The following is a 10,257-nucleotide window of genomic DNA, read 5'->3' as shown; positions in this document are numbered from 1 at the left end:
CAACTGTCTCATCCCAAACCTCCTTCCTCCAGGCTCAAGTGGACCCAAATCCATGGGGGCTCTGGGTGACCATCTCAGGATAAGATGCCCTGGTGGGAAAGGGGCTTCTGGCCCCAATATCAATGTTTAACTGGATGTGCAGGTCAATATTTACCAGAAGAGCAAGCAATCCGAACAGGGGTTGGCTAAGAGCAAAGGTCCTGGTGGGAGGGGAGGGGTAGGCTGGGCTGGCTGGATCCCGGGGAGAGTGTGGGGAGCACCCAAGTGGGGCCAGAGGAACATCGTGTTCGGCAGCAAGGAGCCTGCAGAGGTACGAGGGGAGGGGTGGCTTGGCCTACTCTTTGGGCAGGAAAGGAGGTGGGGAGCTTCCCCCCTGGGTGAGGGGTCTGGGCTGAATTGATTCAGAAGATGTATAGTTTCCCAGCTTCCTGGGGTGATGAGGAGCCAAGGTAGGAGCTCCAGGAGTCCCTCTGAGACTTGAAAAGCTGGAGGCCTTTTCTTGCTAGGAAGATTCAAAGCCCAGGTTGGAGATCAGGGCCCTACCTAATGGCCCTTGTGTGTGATGGTAGTGGGGCCAGGGGTGATAGAAGGATCCTCCAGAAGGATTGACCCCAAGGTAGGTATGGGGTGGGAGTAGGGGGTGTGAGACCTGCTCCGAGGCTGCAGCCCAGGGCTGATTTATCCTCCCCCAGACCAAGACCTGTCCATCCCTACCCACCAGCTTGGTTTCCCAGAGCCGGCTTGGTGCAGAGTTGGGGGCAAGGCTGTGATTCCCGTTAAGTCCAAAGGTGGCTCTGGCCAGACTCATTCATTGGGCCCTGCTATTGGATCAACAAGGCAGCTCACCAGCCACCCCACCACCCCTGCTGAGCCCTCAGGGCCTCAGGCCTGTCCATCCTTGTGGGCAAGACCTGACCAGACTGAAGGAAAGGCTGGCCAAATGGACAGCAGATCGGATAGGAGCTCTGGGTGGGAGCCCTATGGAAGAGGCTTCAGGGCAGACTTCCCAGAAGTGGGAGTCTTGAACTAGGCTGACAGCAGCCATCAGTTAAATGCCAGGCATTGCACTCTGGGTTTACGAAGACTCTTATTTTAGTCATCACAATACACATGGAAGGATGTAGGAACTTTTGCCACCATTTTAAAAGATAAAGCAAAGCCCCAAGGGTAAGTTTCTCAGGCAAGAGGCAGAGCCTGGACTCAAACCCAGGTCTGACTCATAAGGCGAGGCCTTGAAGAATGAGGACTTTTTGTTCTGATGTTTCCCCCCTATTCACCCAAACATTCTCAGTGCATGAAATGTGAAAAGCCCGAAACTACAAAAGGGGGTGCCAAAAAGTCAGGGGGGAAATCCCACCCCTCAGAAATGAGAACCACTGCTGATGCGTTTTGGGTGCCGTGTTCTGGTTCTGTAGCCGGCTTTTCCCCCTTGGCAGTAGTTGTTCAGGACTTGGCCACGTGGGTGAATGTGTGGGCAGGATTCATGGCCGGTATGGGGAGGGGAGGTGAGAACTCAGTCTTCCTGTTTCTGACACAGGAACATGGCGCTGCTCCGGGGGCTCCTGGTGCTCAGCTTGTCCTGCCTGCATGGCCCTTGCTTCGCGGTGAGGCCCGGCGGAGGTCTGGGCGGAGTGGGTTCGGTCGAGTGGAAGAGGACGCTGCGGTGGGGGGCGTGGGTGTGGGAGAGGCCAGAGGGGCGGAGGGGGAGGAGGAGGGTGCTGGGCAAGGCAGGGTTTGGAGGGAGACTCCCCCTTCTAGCCGCATCCGTTTCTCGACAGTTCTCTCCCGTGAGTGCCACGGAGCCCTCGGGCCAGCAGGTAATGGGGAGTGAGAAGCCTGTGATGGGGAGGGAGGCCCCGAGAGGTCTCGCCTGTGGCTTGGGCAGGGTAGGGGACCTGTGACAAGGGTCGCTGTCCATGTGCTTCCTCCTTCTGCAGCTAATCAGCGGGCCGACCCAGGAGAAGCTACCCCCGCTTGCCCTCCTCAAGTTGGGCAACCAGGTACAACCAGGTGGGGCTGGGGGAGAGTGGGCGGGGCCAGAGGGAGGCGGGCCAATCAGCAGGGGGAAGAGAACTGGGGGGCGTGGCTGTGAGACCAGAAGGGAAAGCGTGGGAAGGACCAAAGGAGGGGAGCCAGTCCCCAGAACGCTAGTGCCCACGTGTGACTCCCCCTGTCCCGTCAGGTCTAGGACAAGGCCGTGCAACCCCCAGGCACAAGGGCTATGAAGACCTTCAACACAGAATCTGGAGCTGACCCCTTGATCTCGCTGACCCCTGATCTGTCCCTGCAGGAGCCTGATGGCCAGACTGCCTTGAAGAGGGCCCCAGGAGACTGCAAGGGGGCCCCAACCCCAGAGCAGATCCGCAGGCTGGCCCAGGCCATGATGGCCTTCTCCACTGACCTGTTCTCCCTGGTGGCCCAAACAACCACCAGCCCCAACCTCATCCTGTCGCCCCTGAGTGTGGCCCTGGCACTGTCTCACCTGGCGCTAGGTAATGTGGCAGCACCTGTCCAGACCAGCAGAGCTGGGAGGCCAGTAGGAACTCACTACTTCAGAAGTTATGTGTGGCTGGCTCCTCTATCAGGCTTACTTGGATGTTTGGTAAAATTGCAGATTCCTGGGCCCCAACCAGTTTCTGTAAATTAGATTCCCAGGGATTGGGCCAGGGAATCTGCTTATTCACAAGTTCCCCTGGTAATTTTTGTGTAAGAGTTTGATAGCTACAATGTCTCTCATTGGACAGGAGGTTCCCGTCGTGGGAAACTGAGGTCCTAAGAGGGAAGGCAACTTCCGTGAGATGAGGTTGCCCAGCCTGTCAGCAGCAGAGATGAAAATAAAACTCAGGGCTGGACAATTACCTCAGCTGGCTAGAACATGGTGCTAATAACACCAAGGTCCAGAGTTTGATCCCTGTACTGGCCAGCAGAAAAAAAAAAAAAAAAAAAAGAAAGAAAATAGAACTCTGGAGTCCTGTCACTCAGACTAGTTTAGTGGATATGGGAGAAGAGGGTGTGCTCCTGCAGACATGCTCATCAGGGGTATCCATGAGGGACTGGAGTGGGCAGTGGGGGTGAGAAGGAACCCCCAGCCTGGGCCTCAGCCCATGCGGTCCCCTCCAGGTGCTCAGAACCAAACGCTGCAGAATTTGCAACAGGTGCTACATGCAGACTCAGAGCCCTGCCTCCCCCATCTGCTCAGCCACCTCTGCCAGAACCTGGGCCCTGGGGCATTCCGATTGGCTGCCAGAATGTACCTGCAGAAAGGTAGGCGCTGATAGCAGGGAACTCCCTAGGTAATGCCCGGGGGTGGACAAGGGTGAGAGAGATGGGTTTGGCCTCAGGTAGCCAGTTGGAGCATTGGTGGCTGTGGAGCCCAGAGCCTAGGAATAGTTTGTGGCCCCTTGTGTGCAGGACTTCCCATCAAAGAGGATTTCCTGGAACAATCAGAACAGCTTTTTGGTGCAAAGCCCATGAACCTGACGGGCAGGCAGGAGGATGACTTGGCGAACATCAACCAATGGGTGAAGGAGGCCACAGAGGGGAAGATTGAAGATTTCCTCTCGGAGCTGCCAGATAACACGGTGTTGCTTCTCCTCAATGCCATCCACTTCCAGGGTGCGCTCCTCCTGTTCTGAAGTTCCCTGCTGTAGGCTGAGCTGGGCTGTGCATGCTTTGTTCTGAGGGTCTTCCTCCTTAGGCTGGGCCATGAGGCAGGGGGCTGTCTGGGCATGGTGGGGAAGGGGTCCCAGGAACTGGGTGAGGTTATTGTGGAGAGAAGAACTGGAGGGAAACTGGCCTGAAAAAACCCAGTGGGAGGTTCCTGGGAGCATTGTAAGGGATGGGGCAAATAGAAGCCCAGATTTCAAAAATGCTACAGGGAAGAGACCTGAGATCAACTGGGTGCCAAGTTGGCACAGCACCCCCTGGGGTCTTGACCTCCACCTCTCATTCCCTGAATGGGATGGGCAAGAGGCTGGGGGTATAGAACCCAGGCTGGCCCCAGTCCATGTGGCTTCTGCCCTCTGCCTGGCTGCAGGTTTCTGGAAGAGCAAGTTTGACCCAAGCCTCACCCAGAGAGACTCCTTCCACCTGGATGAGCAGTTCACGGTGCCAGTGGACATGATGCAAGCCACGTACCCTCTGCGCTGGTTCTTGCTGCAGCAGCCTGAGATCCAGGTTACCTTTGGTTGCCCAGCAGGCCAGGCCTGGGTACTGGGAAGTGGGGAAGGGAGTGGGCAGGCTGTGGAGCAGACACAGGGGTAAGAGCGGGTGTCCCAGCTTCCTTGCAGTTGTGTCCCTGGGGCAGGCAGAGCCCACCCAGGAGGACTGAGGCTTCAGGCTCTTTGTGGTTCATTCATTCAACTAAAATATATTGGGCATTCACTGTGTGACAGATACTGTTCCAGGCACTGGGTTTTTAGGGGAGCACATGGAAGACCAGGTTCCTGTTCTTAGGAGGGAAGATCCACAGTACAAGAGCAGATGTAAATCAATAACGATAATTTCAGATAGTGTTAGGTGCTATGAAGGAAAAAGAAAAAGAAGGCAATCTGTTATTGACTGAGAAGGTTTTTTAGATAGAGTGGACAGGGAGAATTCTTTGAGGAGGATACATTGACCCAGGTCACCTTTGGTGATGGGGGTTTACTACAAGGACCTATGGATGTGGGGCAGCACAGGGACCACCCCAGCAGCCATATAGCCACTCAGGGCCTCAGCACCCCCAAGCCTGGGAGATTTGGCCTGAGCTCTCATGCAGTGCTCCTTAGAAGGGAGGATCTGACTGGGTTGGATTTCTTAGCATCCTGCAGGGAACATTCTGATTGGGTAGAATTCTGTGCCGTGCTATCTCAGGTGCGGTCTCCCTTGCTTCTAGCCTAAATGTGGTCTCCTTGGCTTGGGCACTGATTCCTGGGCTGTGGCTGCGATGGCAGTGTCGGTTATTTTCACAAGCCAAGCTTGACACAGAGCACCGTCACTTCTGCAGGAAGGAGCCTCTTGGACAGGAGGCTGAGAGGGGGCTGGGAGTGAGGTAGGCCTGGAGCAGCTTCAGATCTCCTCTCCCATTCACCCAGAAAAGAGGATGGTCTGGTTCCCCTCCCCACTGACTCTCCCCTTCCTGCTGCTCCTTCACCCCAGGCTATGTCCTGCCCGCTCTGCCTTTATCTTTTTGTCTCCATGTCCTTGTCCTCCTCGGCCTTCCTCTTCCTCAGGCCCAGGCAGGCAGACCCTGGCTCTTGTTCCCCCACTGGCAGGGGTCCTGTGTATAGGCGCTCTGCCTAGAACCCAAGGAATCACGGTTGCAAGAGACCCTCAAGACTGGTGGTTTCCACATTGCTTTAGCTGTAGAAACCCCTTCAAGTGAACCTTACCCCAAATCGCAGAGTCTGGCAAAGTCCCTGGATGAGGGTAAGAGAGGAGGAGAAAGAGGTCCACCCTTTGCTGTCACTGCTCCGCAGGACCCTGGGGCAGTTTGGAAACCAGGGACCCCGTCCATGGTACACCTTGGAGAAACTCAGAGGCTGAGAGAGGAGATTCCTTACCCCAGGTCCCTTGCTAGCTGGTAGCAGATGAAGAGAGAGAAAACCACCCTTTACTGAGTTGCACCTATGAGTGCAGATACTACTAGAAGCTTGAGAACTGTTGTATCTCATCTGGTCACATGTCGACCTATGTGGGGCAGGTAGTGTTACTCCACTTCTCAGGTGAGAAGGGGTAGGCTCAGTGAGGTCAGGCACACGCTGGACAAGGATGGTCTGGAGCCCCAGTCCATGTGTCTCAGAAGTGCACGCTGGCCCAGAGCCCAGCTGGTGTGAGTGCTTTCTGATCTGCATGTTCTCTCTTTCTCTTATTGGTAGGTGGCATATTTCCCCTTTAAGAACAACATGAGCTTTGTGGTCATTGTGCCCACCCACTTTGAGTGGAATGTGTCCCAGGTACTGACCAACCTGAGCTGGGACACCCTGCACCAGCCCTTGCTGCGGGAGAAGCCCACCAAGGTCTGGCTGCCTAAGCTGCATCTGAAACACCAGCTGGACCTGCTGAGCACCCTCAGCCAGCTGGGTAAGGAGGCTGTGTGTGGGACAGCCACCTAGGTCAGGCTGGGCAGGGCTGGTGAGGAGGAAGCCTCCAGCTGGCAGTGGGTCTGACTCAGAGCTAGTCTTGTGTCCTGGCCTTTTCCAGGGTTTAGGGAGGGTGGGAGGGTTTGATATGAGCCCCTGGGCCCTCTGTCCTGGGGTGACCCAGGGGAAGGGGACCTGCTCTGCTGCCCAAGTCTGAGCATTACAAAGAGTCCTGGATGGAGAGCCTGGGATGTGAGCCTCGCTGGCTGTCCTGGAAGGGAAGAAGGAAAAGCTGGGATGTCACACTACCCATCATCTATCGATCAGCCATTAGCCAAACAACTTCTATATTCCAGGCACTGTGCTAGGCACTGGGAGCCCACCGTATACAAATAGCTCAGTCTAACTTGGGGTTGGGGAAGAGATGAGTAATCAGGTACTTTCCAACATACATGATGAAACAGAAGGCTTCGGCCGGCCCGGTGGCGCACTGCTACAGTGCGCCGCTTGGGAGTGTGGCGGCGCTCCCGCCGAGGGTTCGGATCCCACATACAGACCGGTTCCCGCTCACTGGCTGAGCGAGGTGCGGGCGCAACACCGAGGGTTGCGATCCGTTGCCGGACACGAAAAAAGACAAAAAAAAAAAGAAAGAAACAGAAGGCTTCTCTCCAGTTCACCCAGGAGAACATTGAAAAATCACATTGTCAGGGCCGGCCTGTGGCTCACTCGGGAGAGTGTGGTGCTGAGAATACCAAGGCCACGGGTTCGGATCCCTACATAGGGATGGCCGGTTCGCTCACTGGCTGAGCGTGGTGCTGACAACACCAAGCCAAGGGTTGAGATCCCCTTACCGGTCATCTTTTAAAAAAAGAAAAATCACATTGTCTGGACTTTGGAGCTTGGTATTAGGGAGGCTTCCTGGAGGAAGTGATGTTTAAGCTGAGACTTGAAGGTTAAACAGAAGTTAAGCATCAATCTGTGGGTTTGAGGTGCTCCCTGGCCAGGATGCCAGACACCCTCCCATCTAGGTCCAGACAGCCTGTGAGGCAGAGGGCAGCTCTGACCAGCCATCTTCTGCCCTGGACAGGCCTGCAGGAGCTGTTCCAGGACCCAGACCTGCGTGGGATCTCTGACCAGAAGCTGGTGGTGTCCAGCGTGCAGCATCAGTCCACATTGGAGCTCAGTGAAGCTGGTGTGGAGGCAGCTGCAGCAACCGGCATAGCCATGTCTCGCATGTCCCTCTCCTCCTTCAGCGTGAACCGCCCATTCCTCTTCTTGATCCTCGAGGACACCACTGGCCTGCCTCTCTTTGTGGGCAGCGTGAGGAACCCCAACCCTAGTGCACAGCGGGAGCTCAAGGAGCAGCAGGATTCTCCTGACAACAGGGACTTCTCCCAGAACCAGAAAGCCGTCCCCCGTGGAGACAAGCTTTTTGGCCCTGACTTGAAACTTGAGCCCCCCTTGGAGGAGGATTATCCCCAGTTTAACAGCCCCAAGTGAGGGGTCATGACCACCAGCATCCTGAGTCCTTGCCTGGACCAGCCTCTCAACTCAAGTGACTCTTTCCAACCTGCTTTGTGGGATGGGGGACAGGGGCCTGGGTGGGCAGTCTGGGAGAGGAGAGGAGCCATTCTCTCCCATCTCCTCTTGAGCAGTTTGGGGTGGGCTGGGGCTGGGAGGAGGGCAGGATCAGGGAATCGTGGGCCTGATCCCTCATCGTTTCTTTCAAAGGGGCTCAGAGGGTGTCCTATTCTGGGGCTTGTGCAGTAGGGCAGCTGTGGATCCAGTTTACCAGGAGATAGGTTAGGTTATTCCCTGAGTCATCTGGGGCACCTCCACTTTTTTTTGTTTACCAGAAGGGGAGAGACAGGAAGGAGAGGCTGCCTTTGGACATGTCCCAGGACACCCTGGTGGGAAGAGGAGAGATAGGCCCTGGTGGTGACTCAGGAGGCAGAGCGTTGTCCTGGGGTCAGACACCATGGGCTTGTCTCAGCCTCTCTCGGGCCTCATGTCCTGCTCTGTAGGTGAACACTGAATATCAACATAACCTGACTCTGATGTAACTTGCTGAAGACCTCCCAGCCTCCAGCCCACGCCAACACTCTGTCTCCCCAGTCTCCCCATGCTCCTTGGAAATGCCAGGATTCCCCTTCCTTCCTCTCTCCAAGCTTGAGGCAGGGAAGGGCCCCATTAGCTCTTTAAGGCTCTTTTGTAAAGTTTTTGTAGTGATTGTTATGCCACCTGAATAAAGAATGAATGGGCCCAGCTGGTATGATGTCACTGTTCTGGGCATGGGTAGAAACAAAGGGGTGGAAGGAAGGTGGCGAGAATGCCAAGAACAGACTTGCAGGCCAAGAGCACTGAGAAATGGCTGCACCCGATGAGGGGCAGCAGCCCTCTCTGTGCCACGTTTGGTCTGTGGCCATGCACCAGCCCATCCCCACTGTAAAGTTCCCTCTGACCTCACCAGCCCTGTCCAGGGCTACCTCCATGCCAGCTTGGCTCTGCTCTGTACATGCCTCAGGCGGTCGGCAATGAGGGTGGCTCAGAATAGCACTAGCCTCCCGGTTTGGGAGAAGAACTGGCAATTAAGAAGCTTGCGGAGTTTCTAATTACACACTGGCCCTTCTGCCAGGAGCTGGTGCCTGCCAGCCGAGGACAGGCTGCTAGGAGCACGCGGCTCCAGCTGGAGATTATCAGCACCTGAGGATTTGGGGGAAATGGTTGGGGGTACCTTGGCACAGGGCTGATGCCTTCCTCTGTGCCAGAGCCCAGGAGCTGGGGGCAGCATGGATGTCCATGTGGGTGGGCTCTCTTCCATGCTGTGAGTGCAGGGCATCCAGATGGCAGCAACCCCCTGGAGCCCTAATGTGCAGTGGTTAAGGGCAAGTGCCCTGGGGTCAGAGTGACCTGGCATGAAATCTTGCTTCTTACAAACTAGCAGTGAGGAGAGATAGCTAGTAAAAAAACAAGGGAAGTATAAAGTTGTTCAAAAAGGTCATGGAAAGATTTGTATTATCACGCTCTCTCTCTTTTTTTTTTTTCTGGTGGCTGGATGGTATAGGGATTCAAACCCTTGACCTTGGTGTTATAACACTGTGCTCTAACCAACTTCACTAACCGGCCAGCCCGTATGATCTTTTAATTCTATTTTTCCATGAACTTTTTTGAACTACCCTCATTCATGGTATGCCAAAGGGTGAGCTACCACAAAAACTATGGTGATAAACGAAGCAAGGAAGGGGGACAGGGCTGGGAGGGAAGGCCTCACTGAGAAGGTGACATGGGAGCAGGGACTTGAAGGAGGTGAGAAAGGGCACCATGGAAGTGTCAGGGAAGAGTGGCCGGGCAGAGGAATAGCATGTGGCAAATGTCCTGAGGTAGGAGCAGGCTCAGAGGTTCAAGACAAGCCGGAGATTGTGGAGCTGGAGTGGAGGAAGGGAGGGGGAGGAGGAGGAGGAAGGAATCAGAGAGGAAGTGGGGACAGATCACATAGGGCTGTAAGGTCATTGCAAAGACTGTGATTTTGATCGTGGGAGAGGTGAGAAGTCACTGGAAGGTTATATCACCAAATCCACCAACGTCATTTTACCTCCTAAGTCTTTTTTTTTTTTTTTTTTTTGCAGCTGGCCGGTACAGGGGTCCAAACACCGCACTCTTACCAACTGAGCTAATTGGCCAGCTCTTCTTTATTTTTATTTTTTGAACCTCCTAAGTCTTTCTCAGGGCTCTCCTCCTCTCTGTTTCAGCTCCCAGTGCCCTGGTCTGGGCTCAGCCGTCACTCCCTGGGGTCACTGCTGTTGCTTCCTAGACTCTCCCTGCCACTGGTCTGGCTGCCTTCACTGCATCCTCCTCCCTGCAAGTTCTTATTGAGTGCTTCCTGTGTGCCCAGCAGTGTGTTGAGCTCTCAGGACACTGCAATAAATAAGCAGACAAGATCCCTATTCCCCTGGAGACTAAGTTTGGTGGTGGGGTAGTCTAGACAATAAACACATAAAAATGCAAGACACACAGGGCCAACCCCGTGGCGCATTCGGGAGAGTGCGGTGCTGGGAGCGCAGTGACGCTCAGCCACGGGTTCGGATCCTATATAGGAATGGCCGGTGCTCACTGGCTGAGCGCGGTGTGGGCGACACCACACCAAGGGTTGCAATCCCCTTACCGGTCACGAAAAAGGCAAAAAAAAAAAAAAAAA

The 10,257-nt window shown here is 55.0% G+C and overlaps 1 protein-coding gene across 1 annotated transcript; it reads left to right on the top strand.

Moving 5' to 3' along the window:
• Nucleotides 1-1,541: 1,541 nt before the first annotated feature.
• On the top strand, nucleotides 1,542-8,328 carry SERPINF2 (serpin peptidase inhibitor, clade F (alpha-2 antiplasmin, pigment epithelium derived factor), member 2). The gene is made up of 9 exons (XM_008565718.1): nucleotides 1,542-1,604; nucleotides 1,779-1,817; nucleotides 1,938-2,000; nucleotides 2,291-2,492; nucleotides 3,121-3,264; nucleotides 3,412-3,615; nucleotides 4,037-4,176; nucleotides 5,859-6,063; nucleotides 7,150-8,328. Exons 1-9 carry the CDS (start codon nucleotides 1,542-1,544, stop codon nucleotides 7,560-7,562), a joined length of 1,473 nt encoding a protein of 490 aa, XP_008563940.1. The 3' UTR covers nucleotides 7,563-8,328.
• The last annotated feature ends 1,929 nt before the right edge of the window (nucleotides 8,329-10,257 follow it).

This window comes from Galeopterus variegatus, unplaced genomic scaffold (genome assembly GCF_000696425.1).
Source record: "Galeopterus variegatus unplaced genomic scaffold, G_variegatus-3.0.2 Scaffold201, whole genome shotgun sequence".
Taxonomy (NCBI): domain Eukaryota; kingdom Metazoa; phylum Chordata; class Mammalia; order Dermoptera; family Cynocephalidae; genus Galeopterus; species Galeopterus variegatus.
Note: the sequence above shows the minus strand (reverse complement) of the source record. Positions and strands in the feature narration are given on the sequence as shown.